The sequence below is a fragment of the Gallus gallus genome, chromosome Z, assembly GCF_016699485.2.
Source record: "Gallus gallus isolate bGalGal1 chromosome Z, bGalGal1.mat.broiler.GRCg7b, whole genome shotgun sequence".
NCBI lineage: Eukaryota > Metazoa > Chordata > Aves > Galliformes > Phasianidae > Gallus > Gallus gallus.
Window position 1 is genome coordinate 9,192,943 of NC_052572.1, and position 25,226 is coordinate 9,218,168.

At 43.8% G+C, this 25,226-nt stretch overlaps 1 protein-coding gene across 1 annotated transcript in view; it reads left to right on the forward strand.

Annotated features, from left to right (window-relative positions):
* Positions 1–25,226, forward strand: part of UNC13B (unc-13 homolog B) — a 209,332-nt gene continuing 184,106 nt past the window's right edge. The window contains exon 1 of the mRNA XM_046905963.1: positions 1–116. Within this exon, the coding sequence (XP_046761919.1) occupies positions 95–116 (22 nt within the window). The 5' untranslated portion in view covers positions 1–94. The remainder of the gene's footprint in view (positions 117–25,226) is intronic.

Here is a 25,226-nt window from a genome sequence, read left to right on the forward strand (position 1 = left end):
GCCCTCCCTCTCGACCTGCAGCCGCGGGGCGGCATGAGGAGAGCCGGGGGCGGCTGGCGGGGCCGCAGCTGAGGCGCGGCGGCGGGGAGCCGCCATGTCGCTCCTGTGCGTGCGAGGTGAGTGCGCGGCGGCGGGGCGGCGCGGGCCGTTCGCACAGGTGGCGGTGCCTCGTTCTCCGTTCGGGGGTGTGTCGGGCCGGCCGTGGGGAGAGGCCGAGCCTGCGTGCCCCGGAGCACCTGCACGCAAGTTGGTTTGCGCTCAGGATCCGCTCGGGAGCGGGAGCGCAGCGCTCTGATTTCCGTGTGCGCGCCTGTGGCTTTTCTGAGGCTCTCAGTGAGCGATTCGCACCTTTCCGCCGTCCCAGCGAGCTGCCGGCTGCGCCCGCGCTCGGTGGGGCAGAAAAGTGTCGGGAAGCCGTGAGGGCAGGGCCGAACCTCGCACCTCCGCGCCCGGGCAGGTGTCTGAGCGCGGGCTGTGCGGCGGCGAAGGGCGGGAGGAGCGCGGTGCGGTGCGCGGTGCGGTGCCCGAGCGCTGCGCTTCGTTCGAGCGCTGCTGAGCGGAGAGCCGCGGCAGCTCCGAGCATCGCGGCTGTTCCCGCTGCGCGTGCTTCGGACGTGCATTCTTGTCTCACATGTATCGCTGTTACCTCCTCCTCTTGCTGCCCAGGCTCCTTGCCTTCCTGCGCAGCACGGATCGTAGCGCTGGTTGCTTGCTCCTTATCTCAGTTTCAACTTCTTGCTCCCCGGTGCCAGAGACGTAAAATCCCTGAAGGAAGCCATCTGCCAGGACTCGCGCTCCAGGGATGCGGCTGTCAGCGTTCTGCAGGTCGCAGGGTGTCCCGGTGCTGTGCCCTGCGGCTTACGAGTATTGTTTTAATGTTCTCAGCTCCCTTGCCAGATATGATTAAAAAAAAAAAAACAAAAACCCAACAAACTGTTGCTGGTGTGCTGCTCTCAGTTCAGCTTTTCCTTTTTTTTTCTACTGATGTCCCTTGATCTGACAACAGCAGTCCATCCGGCTGCTGAACACCGGGCTGTCATCAGTGTGCAGTGTGCTGGGGGAGCATCGTTCTTGATGAGAGGGTTTTCAAATTGAGTTCCAACCTTGCTACTAAAAAAAAGATCTCTTTAAGGAGTCAGGAGACTCCTTCAAGTCTGTAAGTGTGAAGTTTGTCTTTAAAATGTTCTGCAGCTCTCCGGAACACATGCTGAGCATCTCTGGTGGGCTTACCCATTTCAGACTCTTCCTCCAGATCCCATAGTTAAAGCAGATTCTTGTTATCTCAGTGGAGCTGATGTGCTACAAGGTTGTTTTGTTTTCATTGTTTTTGGTGGTTTTTCCTCAAAATGCTCTCAAGGGTGTCTTTTGAAAAAGTCTGTTTCTGATGGCACTTGTGCTAAAGGTGTATTTGTACCTCATCTACTAATGTCACGGTAATGGTAGCACTAATGAATGCATAATACACTGCAACAACATCAACTGTTGCGTTTACTGAAGCAGTCCTGCCTCCTCAGGGTGTTCTTTGTATGTCCATAGAGCCTCTGGGACAAAGGCGTTTCAGCAGCCTGGAACTGGTTCCTGTGATTGTCTTATTTCTGCTCAGGTGTGAAGTTCCAAAGAGACCTGAGGCAGCTGTGCCTGAGTGTGATGGAGAGCTGTGCTGTGAAAATCGTCTTTTGTATCCACCTGCTGTGCTAAGGTGGTAGACCATACTGGCAGCAGTTTAGATGATACTGGGCAGGTTTACCACAAAGATGCAGGATATGGTCCATTTACTTGAGCACTTTTCTAATGGTCGTGGCTGAAAGAATGAGCTTATGAGATCTCACGTGTATGAACCAGGATATGTAAAATGGTGATCTGCTGTGGAGCAGTTGGAAAAACAAAATAGATGCCAGGAGTTGAAATAAAACAATAACTTTCGGAGCAAGCAGGAGGGAGCTCTACTGAAAAAAGAAGCCCCTTTTGTTTGCATTAAGAGGGGTGCATATGTAGGTTTGTATAGTGACTTGGAGTTGGATGCCGTGGACTTGAGACTAAAAAAGAAAGACAGCCAATGTCTTTCCATCCACCTGTGATGGAAATGTAGGCGATTAGGACACTGTTAATTGCCTCTGAATTGCAGTTTAACAGATAACAGAAATGTGGAAAAAACCTTAAGTGGCAGTGTAACAAGAAGCCTAGCAGCCAGAATGTGTTGTAGTTCAGTGATTTCCCCCTCCCCCCCCCTTTGAATTATGTGCATTAAGGATGTTTTAATGAATGGATAATCTAAAACAGCGCACACAAATAGATCTGAGTTCTGCCTTTCTTCCTGGAGGAGCAGCTGACATTCATGGCTTCTTGATCTCATTTCAGGCGGTGCATTTCTTTTACTCCTTCTTCTCAGAGATCAAATCAGCTGTTTGTTTCAGAAGCTTTGTGCTGTGTCTGTCACAGAGGTACCTGGCAGTAAGTCTGAGCGCAGCAGAACTGTGAGTCCGGGCTCACCTGCAGGCAGGGCATGTGAAGTGAGCCAATGGCACAGGCTGCTCCAGGAGCAGCCCAAGGGACTCTCTTGGGGGAGGAACCTTGAAAGATGCAGCGGGTGTAAGTGAGGGAGCAGAAAGAATGCTGAGTTGTGTGTGACTGATGCTTTTACGGCACACTTCTTCATATTTTGATTCTACCCCAGAAGAGATTGCATATACTCCAGTTCAGAGCAGCTGTGTCTGGATTATGTCTGATAATCTTCTCTTGGCACAGTTCTCTTTATTAGTTTGCATTTAGTATTGTTAAAATAGCAGGTATTAAATAAAAGTATTCCCAGTGAAGCAGTTTAATTTTTCACATCAGTCTGGCACTGTTAGCTCTCTTAGCCTTCTTTTGGAAGTCTTGATTTCTTTTTTTTTTTTCCTTGGATCTTCGTTCATTTTTTTCTTGTGATCTTTCCTGTCTACCAGTGTACAGATGGAAGTATCTGCTATCTCAGCACAGCTTGTAAGGGTCATTCCAAGCAAGGACCCCGCCAAAGCTGGACCATGTGGCTGCGAGTGCTCTGCCATCAGCTCCTTCCGAGCCTTTCACTTGCCCCCCAGCTCTTGGTGTCTCAAGATAGTGGCATGGCTTCTTACCACTTGGTGATGTTTTTCTTCTTTTCCACCCCTCTGGTCTGTGACAGCTCACACTTTATCCTCAGTCTCTTTGTCTCCCTAGCTATCCATCTGGTGACTGTAGTAGAATTTGTGTTGATTCGTGTCGTACATCATCTGTCTTGCTCGCTGTTTGAGTGTCTGAAATGCTCTACTTCTTGGCTTTTCCAAGGTTATTGGCAGTGGAGGTTTTTTGTCATCCCCACACCTACTGTGTGGCTTAGCCCCATTGGGGCACGGCTCTTTTGTTGTCTTGGGGCCTTATCTGCAGTATCTGTGTGAGATGTAGCTACTTGAGGCATGCAGGAGCTTCAGCATGGGGATCTGTTCCCCTCCTGCCCTCTGAAACTTCAAGGTGTTGACTGTTACATGAAATGACACTGTCTTGAAGTTAGGGACCGTATTTATTTATCTATTTTGCAAGCTACTTTGTTGCTGCTGTTCTGAATTGCTGCAAAACTTGCTTGTCAGGTGGCTTCTTTGGCTTGTCAGAATAGCTGGAGTGTTGGAATACTGTTCACAAAGCATCTCTGTGTTGCCAGCAAAATGGGGTTCAGGTATCTGCACACGAGATTAAACTGACATATAAGGTGAGAGAAGCAAATGGGGAAAATGGGAATGGTTGTTACTGCTACTAGAAATAAAAGAATGTCCACCTTGTTGAATATTTAGAAGTATCTGTAGCTAGAAGCTGGTGAAATAGCCTCAACTCAGCTTTGAGGTCTTCAAGAGGCTGAATGCAGTTCCTGCAGTTCTTATCCTGATGGTGAAGGCCTGTAGCTGCAGCTTCGTGTAATGCAGACAGTATTCTAAGCAAGAGAGTGGTTGTACAGCTGTATTCTGAAATGGTTGCTGAACTGGAAAAAAAAAAAACAACCCAAAACTGCCTTTTTTTGGGTAGATAAGAATGGAAAATATGAGAGTTGGATTTTGGGTTCTAAAAGCAGTAGCAGAGGTGCAGGTATTAATAGAAGAGTATTGCTTGATGAATAAATTGCTATATAGTATTGCAGACTGTTTTTTTTTTTTAGCTGTAATTAGTCAGAAAGCTACCAGTGTATGTAGTGTTGGAGCAAAATGAAATGTGTTATAAATCTGGATGATAACGCTAAGAGGAGGAGTCTTTGCTCTTTCAGGAGCCTAATTGCATTGAGTCATAAGTTTGGGGTTTGGAGAGCTGGCATGTGCAATTGGTAGCTTAATTAGTGAGAGAATTGTAACGCTTTCCGGCTGCTTCTGTTCTTAAGTAACAAGAATGGTTACAGCCTACAAGCTGTGTTTGGTTTGTGATGGAAACGTGGTGGTTCATTTTCCTTTACTCCTTCAGCTGTGGATGCTGTTACCGCAAAGCTTCAGCAAAGAGATACTCAGAAATCCTCACTGACTTCCAGTGGACATAAGAAGCATACAGAGGTGCTTCCTGAAATTGAATAGCATCTTTCATTTTGCTCACTTGGTGTCCTCTCAGTTGATTCTTTCAGTTTGGGATCTGCCAGGTCAAACTTATCAAAGTCTCTCTTAACATTCTGTTTTATCATGCAACAAACTGGGGGATTTATTAATAAGAAAATGATCTAAGTTCCTCACTATGGACTGTAGCAGCCTGAGAGCTAATTGCAATTTACACAGTATCACGTGAAGTCCAAGCAAATTAAACTGCTTTTTTGGGTTTTTTTCTTTTCTTTTAAGCTCAGGACCTTACTTCAAATATTTGACTTGGAGGCACGTGAAGTGCTTATGTCTGATGGCAGTGATGGCAAATGATCCTTTTATTACTTTGTTTTGGAACTTTCCTCCCTTTCATTTTTATTCTATGCCTTGTTACCGAATTTTCTCAATGTTTTGGAAGCTACTGTAGCTACTCAGTGAAAGCTGTTGTCATTGCTCTTCCAAGAGAGCTTCAACCAGAGTGATATATATAATAACTTTTTTTTTCATGCAGAGATTTGATTGCATGGACTTGCGAACAGATTGGGAACTGCTGTGAGGGTGTGTGGGACTTCCCTTGCTTTCACTTTGGTAGATTAAAGCCTGCTGATACCTGGTGTTTTCTTTGTGAGGAGGTGTGTGAAAGCACTTTGCTCCTCTTGTTTCTTGTTAGATGAACTGCAGACTTCAGAACCCCTTCTGAATGTTTTTCTGCAGCGTTTGAATTTGCTCTTTTTTTGCAGCCTTTATTCACGCTACTCAAGTTCCTACAGAATGGAAAAATTGATTTTATATTTATGTGTTGATCTCCTTGTCCTGAAATGGAGAACTGAGCTCTGCTCCATTCCTTTTTGCTTACCTCTGTACGCATTAGCCATCTTTGCCAAGGAATTTGCTGGAACAAAGTTTTGTTTGTCTACTGTGACATGGAGAACTTGGCAGATGCTCACCATGATACAGGTTCCTGTTAGGTGGATGTTCAGATCTCTCTGCATTTAGCAGGATACCAGAGGGTCTTCTTTTTGACTTGGACCTTCCTTATGCTCAGCATGCACTGTGTTGCTTCTGTTGTTTCTCTTCACCAGCTTCTGTGCCCTCTGTATAAATGGCAAATGGTCAGTCTAGCAGTAAAAGTGTTGGTATTAAGAGGGTGTTTGGGGAACCCCACTGAGAGTGACTCATCCCTCAAGAGGCTCACCACCGTATGATGGCATTTTACACTTTTGTGACAATGCCCTGCACCAGTCAGTTGCACATCTCAGTAAGCTGTGCATGATGTATCTGTGTAGTTCAGGTGAATCTTTCCTAATCGGTGTTGATTGGAAGTTGTCATTTGTGGAAGTGGAAGATTGCTGGTTGTCATTTTTTCAGGACTTTAATTCCTTACACATTGCTGGCTGTTTTCACAGACGTGCCTGGTGTGCTCAGTGACCTGTAGGCACCTGTCCTCTCATAAGTGTGCTCTGTCACCTGGACTGCAGCACTCCAGTCTGCTTAGAAACTTCTTTCTAATCTTTCTGAATGTCTTTAAAGCAAATGCCACTAATGTCTGGACGCCAGCTATCTGTCTAAACTTCCTGATTTTTATTATATTTTCTGTGGTTGCTGTGTTCACTTAACAGATGGACTGGGAAGTACCTGATCACACAGATGCATTGCCTCTCCCCAGCCTTGGGGCAGATGTTTATTGCATGCCTGTTACTTCTTTGCCATTGGCAAATAAGTCAGTGAATGAGTTGGGATAGCAATATACTTGTTAGTTCGGTTAGTTGGTTTTTGTTTTTCCCCCTAAGTCAGTTAAGAGTTTTCTGTTACGTTTATCTCATTTTCCCCCGCATCTATTCTTCTGCACTTAGGGCCAATTGACCCGTGTTGGCAACTCATTACTTCTTGTGTATTGAATGATGGTATCTCTTGCTGCTCTTGGCATGAGATGCACTGAAACTGTTCTTGCTTGAGTAGTGGTGGCTTTTCGTGGCCCAGAATATATCTTTGTGATTTCTGCAGCTGATGTCACACTTGCTGTTCAAACTTATTCTTCTCAACAAATTTTCTGATCATTATCCTCAGCTTTATGAATTTAACCCTTTCCAGAAAGTCCCTTTTGTATTGCTATTTGTATATGGAGTGCAAGAAACCTGCTATGGTTATGGGATGAAGTTAGAGAAAAAGAAGTCCTCAGCTGAAGAGCTCTTTTGACTGATATTGGTTGAACTCTTTAAGCAGTATGTTATGATGTGAATTCTTTCCCTCCTGCTATAGGAAGTGGCAAGGAACTTGAGGGTGGTAATGACAGGTCTGTGTTGTCTCTGTCAGCTTGGTGAGGATGTCTCAAATGAAAGGAAATGCTCACAGCTGAAGGTTGTGCTTTGGTTTTGGCTCTCTGTAGCACGCTGCTCTTGAGTGTTCATAAGCTCATCCTTTTGTCAGGAGAGTTAAAGATTTGGAAGGAACTGGAAGGGAGTTGGGTGCTTGTGTTCCACATGCAAGCCTGTATTTGGAGACCTTGAGCTTACTGAAATTCTGTACCGAAGGCAAATTAAATTGAAATGTTGAGTATGTATTCCTCACCCCTGTTGTTTGCAGAGTTTACTTTTGGTGTCTGTGCTTAAGTATGTGAAGGTTTTGTCATTACTGGATGGGGTTGCATGAGTTAAAAACTGTTAGGGATTTTGTTTCATTCCATTTTTGCCTGCCTCTGTCTGAGGAATGGATCATCTGGAAGCATAAACATGGTGTGGTCTTTGAACAACTTTGTGCAGATCTAAGACCCATGATCCTCTTCCTTGCAGCTGAACATCCCTATGAATGGAAAGTGAATGGACTGGAAGGGGATGTCTGATGAGGGATAAGAGAAGGTGTCTTCCCCCAGATAATCTCCAGCCTAAAACTGTTGCTGAGTTTTTAAAGAAGTTTGGCTTCCCGCCTTGATCGTGTCCCTTTAAGGAATACTGGTTTTAACCGTATTACTTAAAGCTCCTGTGACTTAACCCTCTTAATTCTTTACAGCCAAATGCTGCTCTAAGGAGACTCCAGCATTTTCACCAAGGAGACATAACTATTTCATACACAGGAATTGCAGAATAGCACTTCTGAACATTGGTGCACCCGCTGCTTGTACTCTCAGCTGACATCAGTATCATAATAATATTCAGTGTAAGATGCATCATTTAAAAAGAAATAATAATTTATACACTGAAGGACGACTTGGGTTGCTCTTTTGTCCAGGTGAAGTCTGCGGTATATAGCCAACCCATTGCTGTCTTTGCAAGCCTCTGATGAGGAAAGAGTTTGTGTCTGCAGCGAAGCCCACAAAACCCTTCATTGTTTTAAGCTTTTGAGCCAGCACTGTGGTGCAGGCACTCGAGCTGGGTAGCTGATGGTGCAGTGCATGGAGTGTGAACCTGTGGAGCTGGATCATGACTTGGAGCCTCATGCGCTGCCAGTGGAGCGTTGTGGTTCTAAACCTTCATGTGATTTTTTTCCCTGACCGCCTCTGTTTGAGTTGCCACAGTTCTCATGAATGTGAACCCCTATTAGGAGCAGTGGGGATGATGCTTTGATTGCAGTAGCTTTTCACCACGGGTGTTTTTTCTTTCTTTTTTTTTTTTTCATATCACTACATACCTGATCGAGATCAGAGAGCATTATAAAGTTCAAGCACGAGAAGCTGTGTGTTTTGTTTTACCTTGCATTGAATATTGGCATCGTGAGTAATCCAGGGTCACCTTAAGGCAGTTCTTCAGCAAATCCTTGACCAGATTATTCAAAAACTGCTGTACAAAATGACCTCTTTCAGGTGTATTTTTTTTTCAATTGTTCAGAATTATTTTGAATGATACAACAAAAAAGTTCCATATGGTCAGGTGGTGATGGAAAGGCTATATAAGAAGAAACTCTGGGACAAATTTCACCTAAGCTGGAATATAAACTGAGAAAAAATCTGCTTGGCAAGTGTAGCAGTTCAGGAGGAGTGAATATATACGAATATGGAGCCATTTACATTTCTAGAAGATCCTTTAGGAATACCTGCTATTCTTGAGGGCTTTCATATACCTCAGAACTTGTTTTTGGGAAATATCCAGGGAATACAGGCTTCCAGTGTCTGTGATGATTCACATGTAGTCTTCACACAGTCTTCTGTTCCAGCAACCGCAGTCCCTGCGGTGTGTTATAACTGCAGGCACACCGGAGATCTGCAAACTGCTATCCTGGAAACTGCTAATAACTGTTCTCCTATAATGGCAGGGGTCTCAGACACTGCCTGAGATGATGGCCGAGAGAGCTTACCAGCTTTGGGTGAGGAAGGAGTTTGCCCGCTGAGTTAACGGCTGTGTGCATTATAGAAAGTTGTGTCACTCCAGTTTTGTTCACTTTCCAATTTCACGAGCTGTTCTCCATCACATGCCTTTCTTTATAAGCAAGTCTGTGTCATTCTTCAGCAGCCTCCTGGAAAGGCGTTTCTTAAACACCTTTTAGAAAGCTGCCTTTGTTTTTGGATGTGGGAATTGTAGTACCACCAAAATTAATGTTTCATAGACCAGTGAGTTCTTGTTTTTTTACGAAATAAAGTGTTTCTCTTTTGTAGTTCACATATACACCAGACTGAACTATCGTTTGGACCTAAACATGTTGTATGTTGCTCGAATTTGGCGGGTAGCATAAGTATGGGGTTGTTGGGAAGGAGGAAAGGGATGTGAGACAGTGCTTTTCTTTCAGCCTTTCCTGCCTGTTATAACTCGCTGTGTCTGCACAATTTTATTAGATTTTCACATATCAAATTAAGTAAGTGGAGTCTATGTATTCTCCATTTTAATAGCAGATTTTTTGAGGAGATTAACTGCTTAGAAACACTATAGTTATAAGGCCAGAATGGATTGTTGTAGTAATCTAATATGACCCTCTGTAGGACATAGTATTTTTTCAATCTAACAACCTAGAGTCTTTTAGAAAAAGATGCAGTTCTGAATTAAATGTGTTGAAGGATTTGCTGCAGTTCTGGGCAGCCTTATGTTGCTTGTCATCATGCACAACAAATGTATGCTTTTCTGCCTGAAAGGGTTGCTTTGCTCTAGCATCACCAGTGCAGAAGTTGACGTGTCTTTGCTCAGACTGGATAAGCTGTGATAAAATTCCACCCTCCTGTCAAGCCTCTTCAGTACTGTAAAAATTGGGAAGAAGGGAATTAAGTAATGCTTGTCACTTGCATGGAGGTACCTGGCTGTTGTGTTCTTGCTAGTCGGACTGCAATGAGAAACATACACATATTTTTCATTCCTTGAAGAGATCAAGCCATGCCACGACCTGTCAGACTGGTATTTTTCATCAGTTTTGTTAAGTTTTGCTAGGAACGAAGCGTGTGGTTTACCAGAGCATTGGCAACGAAGCTTATGTTGTGAACCCGAGTTTGTAGTTACGGGTCTGTGCATATCTGCCACTTCAGTCAAAGATATGGAGATGTGTTCAAGCTCCATTGGAGCGGAGCAGCATGTGACTGAAGTGTGAATACCTGAGTTAACCCTGTGTGTGCCTGCAGAGGCTTACGTTTTATTTTCTCAGGGAAGAGCTGGTGGTGCTGGGGACAAAATAAGGATGACATGATTTTTAGAAACAAGAGGTTTGGTTGTATAAGTTTTTAGAAAGTAAACAGTGAGAAGTGTTTTATTGGTAGTTTTCCTGGAGGTGCTGGAGGAGATGCCCTGCTCTGGGAAGAGAGGAACAAAGGTGACTGGCAATATTCCACGGTGTTAGTGATGCAGAATTGCAAAGCTGCATTAGCGTGGATAAAAGAGAACCAGCTGGGCTGAAATTGCTTTGGGAAGAGCTGATAAGAGATTTTGCTGTGATAGCACTAGAGATCTACTGCATGTAGTCCAGGATTTAAATGTGGCTAGAAATCTCATAATATGTTTAGAGAGGAGTGTTCCTGGGCATTGTCACTGTGACAGACTAACGCTCCACACCAGAGGACAAATGCTGCTGGTAATGGCTGGGTAGAGAGCTGTGTTGTCAGGCATATTCATTGTCAAACAGTGACTGAAGCCGCAAGATCAATACAGTTAATTGTTGATGAGGCTTTAAGAAGTGCAGAGGATGCTAAAGAGGAGCTGAACGTAGAATTGAACTTGGTTTGAGCGACTGCAATTTAACTTAGACCAGCAGCTGTGAAACACCTTGAGAGGCTTTTTGTTGAAGCCAAGGGCTTCAGTACAGAGGAGGGCATGGAAATCTGTGAAGCTACAGGAACAAATATTAACATCTCAAATAACAAAGAAAGGCTCCACCTGGGAAGTGGCCCTCGAGATGGTGATTCAGCTGGTCATTGTGTCAGGGTACAGTGCGCAAGCACAGAACTTCTGCAAGGTGTGAGCAGAAACAATCAGTTTGTAAAGGGAGGCGTATCTTAAGGATCAGGAAGTCCAGGGATTAAGGCAGGGACTTCCGACTCAGCAGATGAGATGAGCTCTTGCAAAGGATATTAAATCAGATAACATCAGGTGCTTTGGTCGCACGAAAATGAGAAGCAGGAAACCACTGTGCACAGGAACGAGGTACAGAAGGAAGGTGCAGTAGGGATGATCCCTGAGCTGCACCAGTTGTTTCTTATGAGGATGTCATTGAAAACGATACACAGATGTAGAGGTGGGAGCAAAACTGTAACACCTTACTGAATTTGAGTTAGGTGAACTCTGAGTACTGACATATACAACACTTGAAATCTGAAGTCTGGTAGCAGAAGCTTACTGTTGTAAGCCAGCAGTGACATCACCTAATTGGAGAGCAAGATAGGTGGTTTCTGCAAGTGGGCAGACAGATAAGGAGATAAGGGATGATTGTGGGCAACAGATGCATCTTGACCGCTGAAGCAGGGGAGGCTGTGATAATGTGAGCTTTAAAATCAAATTTAAAGAGGCGTAATAAAAGCTTTATAGGTGGATGGAAGCAGCATGGAAAATCATTGGATATAAATTGGATGTAGATTTGCAAGTGGCAGGTTGTGGTAAGCCAGCCTCTTCTTTGTGGATGAAACAAACATCTCTCTGTAGCTGACATTTGTTTTTGAAGAAGTCTGGAACTGGCAGAAGAAATGTAAAGTGGACTGGGAACTGGTTGTAGCAGAAGCTAGCAGCACGGAAATGACCAGCAGGAGAAGCAGATAGATATCTTCCGCTTGTGGTATGGCAAGGAAAGTAGAAATGTGGGTGTATCAGATGTGTTTTAAAGCTGAGTCCTAATGGCATAATTGATTTGGAAGTAGGTAAGTGTAATGTGTGAAGGATTAAATGACCTCAAGGACAGCCATAATGAAGATGAGCTGATAGTAAGAAGAGTTATGAGTGTCAAGGCAAATGAGAAGAACTTCTGAGAAACAAGGAGCTTAATAAAGGAGAGGTGCTGAGGAGTCCTTTTGTCTCAGTGCCATATTGGGAAAGGTGAGACAGTATATGCTGGGGGAAGTATTCTGAGCAGAGGTGGGCGTACAAAGACATGGGTAAATCGTCTGTGAGTGCTGTGCCTCGCACTGGCCGAACCTGTTTGGAAAAGATGAGCTCAGGTAGGACTAAACGGAGAGGGTTGAAGTAAACATAACTGACTCTTCCCACCTTTCAATATCTGTGGTGAGAAGAGAAGGACATTGTGACATTTTCCAACTGATAAACAGGTGCTGGTGAGATCTAGGACTTATGGCCAGAAAAAAACATCAGATAATTAAACATGGGGTAAAGAAAGCCACTTAGGGTGGAGTATAGCAGCGGCATAAGATATAATGGTAAAATTGTGTCATGAAATAGAACCTGACCTGGAAGTTAGGAATGGTTTTGAATGGATTAAGTGATATGCAGAAATGCGATCAGGAAAGCCAAGGCACAGGTGGGACTGAATTTGGCAGGGGATGTGAAAAATAACAAAAAGGGATTCTGCAGGTATTTTGGTCAGAAGTGATAGACCAATGGAGAGTGTACCGCCTGTGGAACATGAGAAGGGAAAACTGGCTTCAACAGACGTGGAGAAGGCTGAGGAATTCAAGTGAGTTCTTTGTCTCAGTCTTCTCTGGCAGTCCGGTTCATTGTGTTTCTTATATCCCTGAACCTCCAACAGTGGCTGGGGGGCAAAATCCCTCCTGCTGTAAGACCGGAGCAAATCCAAGACCGCCTGATGAGGCTGATGTAAGTTGCCAAACCATTCGCTGTCATATTTAAGAACTTGTGATTGTCACGTGAAGTCCCTGCTACTGGAAACAGGGAATGACTTAGACAGTGGGATTGACTGCATCTTCAGCAAGTTTGCTGATGGCATCCAGTGGAGTGGTGCAGTTGATACAGCAGAAAGAAGGCATGCTATCCAGAGACCTGGACAACCTTGAAAAGCAGGCCCAAAAAGTGATCCAAATAAAGTTCAGCAACGCTAAGTGCAAGGTGTTGCATTTGTGCTGGGGCAAACCCAGACGTGCTCCTTGACAGCAGCCCTGAAAAGGAGGACTTGGGGGTCCTGGTAGATGAAAGACTTAACGTGAGCCACTCCCCCTCTGCTCTGCCCTCATGAGGCCTCACCTGCAGTACGGCACCCAGGTCTGGGCCCTCAGTACAGGAGGAGTGTGGAGCTATTGGAGCGGGTCCAGAGGAGGACCATAAAGATGCTCTGAGGGCTGGAGCACCTTTCTTATGAAGAAAGGCTAAGAGAGCTGGTCTTGTTCAGTCCGGAGGAGAGAAGGCTCTGGGCGGACCTCCTTGTGGCATTCCAGTCCTTAAAAGAAGCTTATAATCAGGAGAAAGACTGAATTTTTCTTGGTCTGATAGCGATAGAACAAGAGGGAATTGTTTTGACTAAAATGGGAGAAATTTAGGTTAGGAGGAAATTCCTCACTCAGAGGGCGGTGAGGCGCTGGCACTGCTGCCCAGAGAGCTGTGGTGCCCCATCCCTGGGGGTGCTCGAGGCCGGGTTGGATGGGGCCCTGGGCAACCTGAGCTGGTGGGGGCAACCAGCCCACGGCAGGGGTTGGGGCTGGGTGGGCTTTGAGGTGTCTTCCAGCCCAAGCCACTCTGATTCTGCAGTTCAGATTCTTGTGAGAACAAAAACTGGATGTGGTGACTCTGAAGGCCATTTCAGTTTTGTGATCCTCCCAGCACTAACTTCATTATGATGTGAATTACTGCTCCGACAACTGCTCACTTATAACAGTAATATAACAAACTGCTTAGAGGGAGATTTGCTCACGCTAAATTGTTACCAGAGGCTGTTCATTTTAATTAACAATTTCAATACTAATAGCATTTAGCCTGATGGAATTTCAGTATAATTTTTGTGGAGGCCGAAATACATGCAGACCACATGGGTTTCAAGAGAACTATCTTGATCATAATAGCTACACCTGGTTACAGTTCAGTTCCCAATACTTGCAGCGTCAAAACAAAAGTATTGGCAGGTGAGTGCTGAAGTGCTCAGGAGATGTGGCTCCTTCCAGGACTGCAGTACTGCCATGGGGAACAGATGTTCAGCTTCTGCTCCCAGGTGGAGGTACAATCCAGTGCTTGTTTCGGTCTCAGTCCCTAGCTGAATTTTGGGAAGCACAGTCTGTTTGTACAACCTTGACTTAAAATGTCCTTTTTGGCAATTCTTCTAGGGGAATATAAAAAGTAATCAACATCGCGAGGCCTGAAGCAGAACAGAAGAAATCCTGAAAGTTGATGAGCCTGTCTGTCCTACCTCTGCAATGTCTTTGTTCTCCAGGGATCAGTGTTGTCTAAGCAGTCTGTGAATGCCAAGAGTAAAGTTAGACTCACAAGGAGTTCCTCCACAAGCAGTATTCTGCTAAATCCCTCATCCCATTGTGGGAATCTCATTTGGTTACACCGTAGCTGATATCCTTAGGATTGCTTCTACTCATCTTTAGTGCTTGCAGCCAGCTTATTTCTGTCTTCTCTATGTTACGTTTTTATATCTTTTGTGAACCAAAGCAATGAAATAAGTAAGATAATTTTAACATCTTTATTAAAACTATTTTTCAAAGTAGACTAATTCTTCTCCATTACTTGTTTCAGGGGAACACAGGTGCTGTTTTTCCTGGGAGCTTATCTCTTGCAGTGTAGTATGGTGGATGTTTTTATTAGAAGAAAATTACTGAATCCACCTCGCATACACACAATTGCATTGAGTTTCTCTTCTAACAAATATGTTAAACTTTAGAAGTTGCACAGTGATACATGTTACTCTCTCTTTTTATCACTGTCTCAGTCTTGGCAGGCTTGTGTTTGGTTGGGCTTGACAAGTAGCTGTATTCAGTCCGTTGCTTGCTTGCAGTCCTGTACCTTAAACTGAAAGTACCAGAATGCACCGAGACATCAGTTAGATGGCATTCCCTTCTGGTATGGTTAGTCAGCAGCTTCTTTTCCAGGCTGTTTCTGGTTTAATCTATATCTGACTAGGAAGTGTAGGAGCAAAAGTCATTCAGGAGTCTGTACAGATCACACTCTAGCCATAGGAAATGAATGCAAGTTATGTTATTCTATCTGTAATTGCTGTTCTTCCTTCTTTGTTTGGTACCAGACAGAATACTTGTGTCTTCTTGTAGCTGTTACTTTGCTGTGACCAGGTGGTGTCATCTGACCTAATAACTCCAACATTTAAGTAGTCTTTACCTGTGCATGCCTGAGCAGCTGCTGCACATGCTTTCTGTCTTGGAAGAAATTAATCTGTAAAGAAGTGAAATACATTGAAAAAAATAGATACTGCAAATACTTCTGAATTAGGTCTAAACTATTTGAGCTACTTGTTTGTCAGCAAAGTTGTTTTACCAACTCCAAGTGGCTGTTATCAGATTTGAAATGTTATGTCTTCTTGCCTTCTGGTGCAAGGCTGTGGCTTTCATTGTATGCATTTCCTTCATTTTTGACAGCTATTGGCGTGTATGAGTGAAGGTCTGTTTTGTGTAAGATTAAACAGTGCAGGTTTTGTTCACTTTATCGACTCAGGCACTTCCACTAATGCAAAATATCACATTTCTTAATCTCAGAGAGCTTGAATGGAGAGTAAGTTATGCTACTGAAAATTTGCAGGCCTTCTTTCTTCCATGCTCTGTATTTATCTTTGTCTGTAAATTTTGAAAGGCTTGATGGATTCTTTTTTTCTTCTTTTCTTTTTCCTAATCAGGCACAGATACAGGAGTAGGCATACTGTCTCTTCTGATCATAAACCATGAAATATTCAAGGGAAATCTGTAACCTGCAAGGAACCCCTTAAAGCAAAAGAAATGAAGCAGGATCTAACAGTATGGCTTCTAAGGAAGAGTTGCACACTGAATAACTAAATCTAGCGTTTTGCATAGTTTTTTTTTTTTTTTTTTTTTTTTTTTTAACTAATAGAATAATAGCTGCAGCAGAATACTGGAAAGAGGAGGCAGCTTGGATTCCTGTTTAGCTCACCTCTTGGTGGGGGAACCAGGTCACCTGACAGAGCTGTCTGTGTTGCCAGCGTCAGGAGGATTAACCTCTCCATAATCTCTGTGCTTTGAGTAAGAGATTTTGTTCCTGTCCTCACTGCTCAGTTCAAAGCAGCTGCTTTGAGGAGGAGCAGAAACTCCAGGGAATCTTCTGCAACATGTATATGTGTTGGTTGGCCAAGAAAGGAAGAAATAGATGATAGAGGATTTCACCTAGCTGTGCTTTTCAGCAGCTGGCTTTCCTATTTGGACGTTACATCTGTACAGGTTGAGCTCTTCTGCAGAATCACACCCTCTATTGCTGTCTTGTTTAAAATATGTTTTCTTACACAAATAGGGTCAAATATGTTTCTCAATTACCACCCTTTGCTTCTCCCTCTACCCCCAGCAAACACTGGACAAAAGCATCACCTCTTGATTTGTTAACCACGACATAACAAAATTTTGGTGTGTGTTTTCTCTGTTCTTGAAGAAAACACAAATGATCCAGACTAAACAGTCTGAGGTGATGCTAAGTCTGCCCGAAGCTAGGAGGGATTACTCAGCCAACCAGTGTGTATGTCCACTCCAGAGGAACAAGGACTGTAGCAAGAAGAGACTGAACCCTGCTTGTAGCCCCTCAGAATCTGGAGTTGTAAAGCACATTTCTAATTAAGCATCTGAGTATGGTGTCTCTCCACTTGCTAGAATTAGTTTGTCAGCCTGTGCTGAGGTGATGATTATTGACAGAGAAGTTGGGGAGGTGAGTGATGACGTAAAGAGCTCTCAGGAGAGCAGTGTTTAAACTTGGCATTACTTTGGCGCTCAGGTAGAGGGGCTCCTGAGAGCTGGTTTTTCACCAGCTTTTAGGAGTGGGTAATGAGAGGTGTTTCTAGTGGGAAGATCTTTCGTCTGCGCACCAGGAAGCTGTCATTGCAGCAGTTCCCAAAACTGACAGAAGATGGCTTATGATTCTTCTTACCTGAATGGTGACTTGAGGCTCTGCTGTTGGTCTTACTGGTGCTTGGTGGGGAAGTCTCCTGGGCCTGATGGTCTGCCAGCTGAACAGTGGGACCACACTGGCAGGAGAAAAGGTAGCCCAGTATTATGGAAGAGCTTCAGCAGTGACCTGTCTTACCTGGCTTTGAGAATTCCCATTAAGTTTCTGCCTCTTTCCCTCTCCTGCATAGCACAGCCACACAAGCAGCATAGAACTGGAAGCTTCTATACTTTTTTTGTTTGTTTGTTTGTTTCTAACTACATTTCATATGAAAACTAGAAGATATTTTGTAGATCGTTGAAGCACTGGATTCACCAGCAGTGCTGATCTCTTATGGGGGGTGTAAAGTTGAAGAATTGCATCTTCTACTTTCTTCTCTGCTTGCCAGCATCTATCTCCAGTTTTTCGTGGCTGTAGGACTCCTGAGTATTTGCTTTTCACTTAGATAGGAGAAACAATGTTGTCAAGATCCTTTCAGCTGCTGTTTATCTGAAATCAATTGAATGCTTCCTTCTGACTTTCAGGAAGCTCATTTTGAGGTCAGCTGTAAGTCAACTTCTTGCAGCTTCCTTGCTGCAAAGCAGGAGTTTCACTAAGTACTAATGCTCAATGCAATAATTATTTGAGCTATGGTTTACCAAACAGCTTGTCAGTGTTTTAAGCATTTTATTGGTAAGATCTCTAGGGTTTTATTGGGTAAAATGATAAGCATATTTTTAAAATACACGAGCCTTTTGAATACTTGAAGCAGGATGGCTTTTGTCATTAGTGGTCATGGTATGTTGGTCATACTTTACTGGTGCAGATCCTGCTCTGTGCTAGCTTTTTAGTCTTGGTATCTGCTGTTTTATGACTCCTTCCTTCCTCTCAGTAAACCTATCCAGTTCCAGTTGCTCCACTTAAAATATCTTCTAAACAAGTAACAAAGCAACCCAGCAGCTCAGTAGTTCTGCTGAGCAGTACTAGTGTAGGGGTCCTAGCAGAGCAGTCTGATGTCTATTTTCATGTTTGGGAGGGAACCACTGCAGACCTTTTAGTTTCCCTCTTGCATTTTGTTAGTTGTCACAGTTGCTTTCTACAAGTTACATGCATAGTTTTCATTTCATTTTCGCTGTCCTTCCAGTGAGACGCTTTTGACCTCAGGGTTGTTTTTTTTTGTTGTTGTTGTTTTTTTTGTTTGGCTTTTTATTCTTTTTTTTTCTTTTTTTGAGACATTGGTTTGATTTTTATCTTAAAACTCTTTATTCATAATTGCAATTGCTTCAGCATGTGTTCTATAGCACTATATATGTATATACAGTGCTGCAGAATTTATATACTATAAGAAATTATATATTATAGCATGCAATTTATGTATATAAATAGCTGCTCTTTGATAAGTTTCTAGAAATGCCTTCTGTGTTTTTGAATTTCTGTTGTTCTGTTTGTTCAAGGAGTATTTCAGGTAGGTGAGTTCTTGAGCAAGAGTGCATATGAAACTCTTCAGTTCATGGGCACGAAAACCTGTGTGTTGTTAAGTCAGTGTGTCAAACCAAATCTGGTAACAGATTAACCTGTAAATAAGATCCAGATGTCTCTCCAACTGCCTGACTTAATTTTCTGATTGAGAGTGTTAGAAGCCTACATATATTAGCTGCCTACTGCATTAAACGACTGTAGAAAGTAAACTGAATTGTCACCCTTCTTTTGCAGGAAATGTTTTTTAGGGAAGTAGGGCCTTGTAATAGAAGGCTTCTTTTGCTAATGGGAGCTGAGTTTTATTTAAAAATAAAAACAACAGAGAAGCACAAAAGAAAAAATAGAAAGATGGTAAAATGCCCTTTGTGGAAAGGGTCTGCAAAGCTGGTTCTTTATTTCATGTGTACCTTGTTAATCTGCTTTTAGTTGGAGTGTTTGCAGCTGTCAGAAGGGGTATTGATATGTTCTGTTGAAGTTACTGGGTAACTTTTGTATAAGGGTGGAAGAAGTGGAGCATTAGAAAACTGATGTAGGCAGAACTGTACTGTATATACCCATCAAGTTTTGTGCAAAGGATGAGCTGAAAAGCATCAATATCTGTAGGAGGTATGAAATTACGTGGTTCACCGTGGTGATCAGGTTGAGTATTGAACAGATGCATGTTTTGATAACATGGTATACTAAATATGTGTTTGCTCATTCTTCCATAGATTGGCCATCCTGCTCTTCTGTTATCTCTCCAAATTCTTGAGAATGAAAAGCGTGGAGAATGTTCCAGAAAGGCTGCTGGTGTGCTATGCCACTCTGATGTCCATAAGCTACGGCAGTAATAGAGCAGGTTAAGATAAGACAATGACATACAGCATCTGTGTATAACAAAATTTGCTTTTTCTTGATGGATTTCAGTAGTTTGCCCACCAAAGTTCTGCCTGTACAGATGAAGAGCTCAGGGCAGTGAAAATTCTGCAAAGAAAAAAGTGATGGAGTGAGGTTTAATGAGCCAAACCAAGCAGAAGTAGTTGCAGTGTCCCTTCCCCACTGGAAATATCTGTCATGCCCAAGGTGTGAAGCATCCAAGCTGTGGAGGGAGGCAGAAAAGGAGAACGCTGTCTGCCTGTGGGTTCGTGGGCTTGCAGGCACTGCTGAATGTTAAACTAGCAGAGAACAGACAAATGTAGAAGGGGAGTAGCTAGTGAAATTTAGTTATCTAGATGTTTAGTGGGATGTGTACTTTGTGTAGTGCTTTCCTGGGTTTGCTGTCTCCAAAGTTCTGAAGTTGAAATCGGGTTAATGTTATGTGCCAGAGGAATCTGGAGGACCCTTCCAAGGAGTCAGTTGTGTCCCAGCTGCTATAAGTCACTGTCCTGTGGGCTGAAAGGGTGACTTTTAGGAAGCATTGTTGGAAATCGTACTGTGAATCAAATAAACCTTGTAGCTTTGTGCGTCTCTGGACAGGGTAATGAATTCGCAGATCATCTGGAGCAGGAAAATGCTAATTGATGTGAATTAAGAGGGATTATAATTCGATGTCAAGACATCTGGCAAAATGGAAATCCCCTGGGTAGATCAATTTGCTACCACAGAAGAGAACAGAAGCTTTCCTTCTCCTCTGAGAGAATCCAAGAATGAAAGCGGTTGACTTGTAGATGTAGGTGGTTGCTGGAAGGAGCTTACCTTCCTCTTGCTTGGTGTGATTCCCAAGGCCTTGAGAAAGATGGGACAGGTTGTCCCGTGGGCATCTTAAAGTGGTCACATCAAGGAAAGCTCTTCATTACATGGGCAGGAGTTGTAATTTTAAAGTGTTTATTTCTTGATTTCTTCGTATTAAAAATGAATACACTACCCACTCCATTTATTCCGGACTCCAGTTGAGAAAAACTTAGTGGTTCAGGTGGCTTGCTGCGGAGGCCATCCAGATCTCCCCAAAGCTGTTGCAGTCAAACAGGTGATGGCTTTTTGAAGGATTTGAGTATTAAGTCAGGAAAGTTGTGTCTTTAGGTGCAACCTCAGTCTTTCTGGTACTGAAGGACGTCTGTGCTGGATCCCCGCTCTCCGCCAGCTTTCAAGTAAAGTGGCATTTTGTAGTGGTTCTTTCTTCTGCTGCCTAACTCTCTGATCAGCCCAGCCCTCCCTTCAAATCAAGCCATAGCATAATGTTATCCTCCACTTATTGTGTGTGTGATCTCAGCTGTTCCATCTGTTGGTCCACAAAGGTACTCACTGTGTTTCTATCACGTCATTCTTGAAGGGCATATGTAAAGCACTCTCCTTGCTGTTTCAGCAGAACAATGGTTTTATGTAAACCAGTGGTTTGTTTTCCTTGGCAGAAAGACAAAGCATAATGTAATAAACATGACTTAGGTCTCTTATCTGTCTATATGGCTGAAGTAATGTCTTGGTTGCAGTGATCACTTTAACTCAGCAGCGCTCTGTGTACAGGGGACGGGGTCCAAGTAGACCTTGCTCTTGCCTGCGAGGAGGCTGCTGCTGAGCCCCACTGGGTTCCTGGGGGCTCCTGTGCAGTTTTTTTCCTCTGAACTTGTTCAGGAAGGTTTTCCTTCTATGCATAGTGCTGTTCTGATTGTATGAGAGTGCAGTGAAACCTGTCTCAGGCTTGAAATGGCAAGGTGGCTGCACCGTGCTGAATTGGTGTAACAGGTTTGGGAAACCAGTAAGCAGCTCTTTCCTTTTTATTGTTGCAAAGGAATGAGAAGAATTTCATGGCACAGTCACTATTACTGTTCTGCTGTTTCATGTGCAGTTGTATTTAACAGCATACCTATGGTGCTGCGGGGCTTTTATAGGGAACATGCAATGCAGAACAATGGCTGAGTTAAACGCATGGGGCAAGATCACTGCAAGGCTTCTGCTCCCCCCAGCCTAGAGCATCTTTTGTGATTCAGGTAGAGGGAAAGTAAAAAAGGAGGTGAGGACATGCAGGGTTTGTGCGTGGAAAACATTTGATTTCCTGGGGAGAGGAAAGTACCCGTGGGAACCTCAGGGCAGAACAGCCCTTGGTAGCTGTGCCGGTATGGCACCATTTACCTGCTTCTGATGGGTTTATAAATAGCTTTCAAGAAGTGTGTAGGAGGTGTTGAGTTTCTGACCCTGTTATGCTTACATGTGCTAGAGCAGTTGATCCAGGGTTCAGGCAGCAAAATTGCTACTGAAGACTCATAGCTGATAGAAAATGTAACAGACCCGTGGGCCTAGAGCACTGCCTTGCCAGTGCTTCCCTGCCGAGCAGGATTCCCTCTGTTCTCTGTGCATGCTGTCAGGGTGCACAGGCAGTGGATTTGGTGTGGTGACTCAGTCTTGGATAGCGCGAGCCTTTTGCTGTGGTCTCGTTCCTGTTTAAGCAACCTTTGCACCTAGTGCTGCATATTGCTGTGCAGTGAAGTCTGAGCGCCTGCGAGAGGTGAGAAAAGCACAGAGGGAAATGGAAATATGAATCAATACTGCTGTTTGGCTGGAAGCAGCTACTGCAGAAGTTAGATTACATGGCCTGCTCTCAAAAGCACATTAACGCTGCACTCACGTCTCGCAGGGAAAAGGAAACTATCTGTCAAATTGCTGATTGTGAAAATGCATTTTGAATGCTGTACTTTCAGCACTGCTTTTCGTTTTAAGAGCACTAATTAAACCACATCCTTTCATTCTTCTCTCTCCTCCCTCAGCCCGTCCACCGCACGTTATTGGCCTCTGTGTAAGGATGTAGATTTTGTTGTAGAGCGGTGAGTGACCAGCTGATAAGTCATGTGCTGGATTTAGTGGGGATGTAATCTTTTGGCCATCTGCTCAGGCACTCCCTGTGTCTGCATCCCTCTGATTTGCAAGCAAATGTTAAAGGTGAGATCGAATCCGCAGCTGTTCAGAACAGCCACGTTCCCTTTATGTGAATGTGGGCGTGTTCCCATTCAGAAGGTTTGTGTAATGCATTGTCTGAACCTCACGCTAATTTGGCATGCCTAATTGTAATTCACTGGCTGATATATGGTGCACCTAGTCAGGAAAATACCCTTCAGATACAAGAGTGGACCATAAGAATTTCTCTGTAAAATTGAAGTGTGACATTATCAGAGGTTCTACTGTTGTATTCCCCCCCCCCCCCCCCCCCCCCCCCAGTGATTTTAAACCTTTTCTGCTATCTTGTGTTTTATCTTTCCTAGTCTTTCAAAAGTCTGTTTTATTCTCCAGCCTTTTGTAGCATATGGACAATTGTAGAGTCTGTGAAAACCTGGTTTATTTACTTATTCTCACTTTTCATGGAGTGTCACAGCCAGGACATTGATATAAATGTTTTCTTGTCTGTAGACGAGCACCATAATGGTGAAGGATCTCCAAGGAAAATTATTCGTATGAACTGAATACTTACACCAATTTTCCTTGCTCCCTCCCCCAATCTATCTGTCTAGTTTGCACCCAGTTCTTTCAAGGTAACCTGTCTACTGTCTAATAGCTTTTACCAGTACACCCTAAGTTAAGGGACAGCGTATGTCAGATAGGCCATTTCATTTTTCCTTCTGCAATTAAATGAATGTTTCCTTGCACAGTGGGAGCAGGTGCATCTCTGCATCTCCATAGTGCAGTGCTCACACATGACAGTGCAAAGCTATGGGACTTTTTCCTTTCTGACTTCCCCTCATTTTCGTTTCCCCTCTGCTGTCCTTCCCCTGCAATGCAGCAGAGGTGTAGGAGGACTTGCCTGTGAATGGCCGGGCCTCCTGCAGTTTGCTGAGAGCAGCCATTTGAAACCAAATGGGATTTAACATCTCCCATTTGTTTAAAAATGATCTTTCTCAAAGCTCAGAGTGCCTGTGGTAAGTGGGATGAGTGAGTCAGGACAGCTCTCATCTAGATCTTTCACTTCTCCAGCTTTCCACTCTGCAGTAGTACAGGAATAACTGTATCTGTAAAGCTTGTATTGCTGAGTGCTTTGGAGAATGGCTACCTTTGTTTTATTTTACAAAAGCTACCATTTTGTATGGCTTGACTTCAGTCTGCCCTCCTCCTGCTGAGCCAACAGGACAACAGTGAGTTTTCAGTCTCTGTTACGATGCTGAGTGTTTAACTGCTGATGCTTCAGTTGTCTTCATATCCTCTTTGCTCCTCTGTGCCATTCCGTGTGTGCTTGGCATACAGGAGCTCTGTATGAGCTGGTGGGGGTTCAAAAGTGTCCCCCAAGCCACTGAAACAGCTGCGCTGTGTGAGCCGCACTTATGCATCTGTGCACACAACGCCTGGAAAGTGCTTTTCATTGGGCTAACAGAATAAAAACACTTCCAAGTCATTCTTCTTGGGAGCTTTTTGGACATGTTATGTAAACTGGCAGAAGGAGCTACCAGTGCAGATGAGATGCCCACGTGTGTGACCTGCTCTTAGAAATAAGCCATGCCTCTGAATTGATGGTGTGATTTGTTCTGTGCAGGCTGTCAAACGAACCTCTTAAATGTTAAGAGTTGAGGTCATCCTGTACAGATAGCACCTATCCTAGCTTTCACATCGACAGCTGCAGACACTGTGTCCATCTCTATGTCTAGAGGCAACTGGCCCATGCTGGATCCTTTTTTTGCATGTGAAATAACCTAGGATTTCTGCAGTGTGTGCTTCCACTTCCCTGCAAACAACCCTGTTTCCACCAGGGAGAGAGAGAGACCAGCTGAATCTTACTGCAAGTCCCTCTTTTTCTTCCTTCTCCCTTTCCTCCAGCACAGGCACTTCTTTCCTTGTCTCCTGCCTTTTGCCGAGGAGAGGAGATAAGCTGGTGACTGCTTGCTCCAAGGCAGCATTTACTCATGAAATGTCTACTTTCGTATGATATTCAGTTGCACCCATAGAAGTGAGCAGATTGCCCCCTTCACATCTCTGAGGTTGGACAGATTGATGAGGAGATTAAAAAGCTATCTGCATCTTCCATCAGCCACCAGCACTGTGTGTGTTGCATGCACCATTAACTTTAGCATCAGGAATGCTTCAGGCTCTCAAACTGAGAAAGAATGGGCCTCTGTTTTGCACCTAAGGCTTGCAGGCCTTGCAGACTAGCTGAAAACTACAGCTCTTCAAAAGTTTATTTAGAACGATTCCCATACTGTTATTGGTACAGCATTTCCTTCTTGCAAACACCTATTGGCAAAGCATAATATATCAAATAGCAAAGGTGTTCTTCATCACCATACCCTACTACAGCTCTGTTCATGTAATTGTGTAAGGTCTCTTTTCCCCTTTCCCCCTTCTCTTCCCCCTTCTTTATTTATCTTGAAAGTTAGGCTGTGCAAACTTTTTCTATGTGTTGGATGTTTGGTTTTTTTGGAGGAAGGTTGACTACTTCAGTTCTTTAACTCTCCTTTTTGCCACTCAAGTGTATCTTCTTTTCTAGTGTAAGTATGTTTTCTTCTTAGTTCTAATTTTCCACTGTGAAAACTGCCTGGTGCCTAGAGATGTCTCACCTTAGTGCTTATGCTTAGCAATACCAGTGAGGATATGAGTTTTCAAAAGAGAAGTGTAAACAGAATCTCCCATAGGTAAAAAAGACCTTCTCTATTCAGTGCGAGAAGAGCCAGTGCTGTTTTGTGTTCTAACCACTGGTTTTGATAAATACTGCCCCGGAATTTAATTAACAGAGGAGAGTTCTGAAAAGTGACGTTTGAATGCAGACTTCCATTTATTTGGCATGGCAGGTTAATTTGATTTACAGATGTTGTACCAGAGCTACTATCTGGGCTTGGTTGTTTTCAGGTTGTAGTTGAGTCTGCTCAGCACTGTTGAGGAGAGATTCTTTGTTTAGAAAGAAATC